The sequence below is a fragment of the Fopius arisanus genome, unplaced genomic scaffold, assembly GCF_000806365.1.
Source record: "Fopius arisanus strain USDA-PBARC FA_bdor unplaced genomic scaffold, ASM80636v1 scaffold00591, whole genome shotgun sequence".
Lineage (NCBI taxonomy): Eukaryota > Metazoa > Arthropoda > Insecta > Hymenoptera > Braconidae > Fopius > Fopius arisanus.
The window spans coordinates 1-1436 of NW_011888330.1; the positions used below are offsets into that span (position 1 = coordinate 1).

The window sequence follows — 1436 nt, forward strand, 5'->3', positions numbered from 1 at the left end:
TTTAAACAACGATGATCGTCGCTTCTGATGATGATTTTTTTACCTGGATTTTACATGGATCATTACTGAGATACATTACTTATATTTATAATAGTGACATTAAAGTTCGATCGACGATTTTCAAAAAATGCTACAGACTAATCCAGCAAACACCAAACTCTGTTGTTAAAGAGCTTGCGGAGCTCAGGCAGACAATGTCGCAGCTCATTACCCTCAATCGTTCCATGACAGAGTCCCTTGATAGACTACAGCAGTCTTCATCGTATTCGAGGTCCAGGTCACGCTCTACAGGTGCATCAACACGTTCCTCCTCACCAGCCACCCAACGGATGCGTTTTTATCATGCCAGGTTCGGTGACAAGGCACCTATGTCTCATGCCATGCAACTACCCTTCTCCAATTACTCCACTTCTACGGAAGGGAAACTAAAAATGCTGTCGTTAGTACTGGCGGTGGGCGACAGCGATTTTAATAATAAACTCCCCAACCTCAAGGAGCACCGCCTATTTTTCATCGACAACCTCACCAAGATCGAATTTCTAGTGGACACAGGCTCAGTAATCTCCATAGTTCCCAGAAAATCTCCGCAACCCAACGAAACAGCGGAGACTCGATACAGCACTTATGACCACGAGCTTCTGGCCATCTACTCGGGCATCACGAGCTTCAAGCACATAGTTGAAGGCCGTGATTTCGTCGTTAAGACAGATCACAAGCCCCTCACCTATACTTACCACCAACGACCAGAACAGACATCGCCCAGGCAAGTCACAACACAACTAAATTTAATCTCTCAATTCACGACACAAATCATTCATGTCAAGGGTGAAGAGAATATTGTGGCTGATGCACTGTCTCGTGTTAGCACCATTAACACGCCCAAAGCCCTAAGCTCAGAGGTCATCCACGAGGTCCAGCTGGACGATCCAGAGCTAGCCCAAGCCCTCAGCAGTAGCTCTCTCAAGTTCCAGCCCCTGGTGGTAGAGGATCACAAGATTTACTGTGACGGATCCACGGGTACCTCCGCCCCTTCATTCCAGCTGTCCTACGTGAGCAGGCTTTTAAGGTCGTGCATGGCCTGTCGCACCCATCCGGAAGAGTCACAGCTCGTCATCTCCGAGAGCAATTCGTCTGGCCTGGGATAAAAAACTGAAAAGTCACTGCATGATGCCATCATGATCGTCAGAAGGATGATTAAAAATGACGCGGTTGTTGCTGGTGGTGGAGCTATTGAAATGGAACTCTCGAAAACTCGCAGGAATCATTCTAGAACAATTGCTAGAACAATTGCTGGAACAATTGCTGGAACAATTGCTGTACGTACGATAACATACAACGTTGGATCATTCTAGGACTTTAAAGAGTCACCTACTTGCTGCAACAGTAGAAATGATGCTATCAAAGTAAGAAAAATAAGTTCTAGAATGATCAAACAT

At 45.8% G+C, this 1436-nt stretch overlaps 1 protein-coding gene across 1 annotated transcript in view; it reads left to right on the plus strand.

Moving 5' to 3' along the window:
- Window positions 1-1190: 1190 nt before the first annotated feature.
- The window catches only part of LOC105272994 (insulin-degrading enzyme), a gene marked incomplete at its 3' end in the record, with an annotated part of 3195 nt that continues 2949 nt past the window's right edge, over window positions 1191-1436 (plus strand). The window contains exon 1 of the mRNA XM_011315229.1: window positions 1191-1320. Within this exon, the coding sequence (XP_011313531.1) occupies window positions 1191-1320 (130 nt within the window). The remainder of the gene's footprint in view (window positions 1321-1436) is intronic.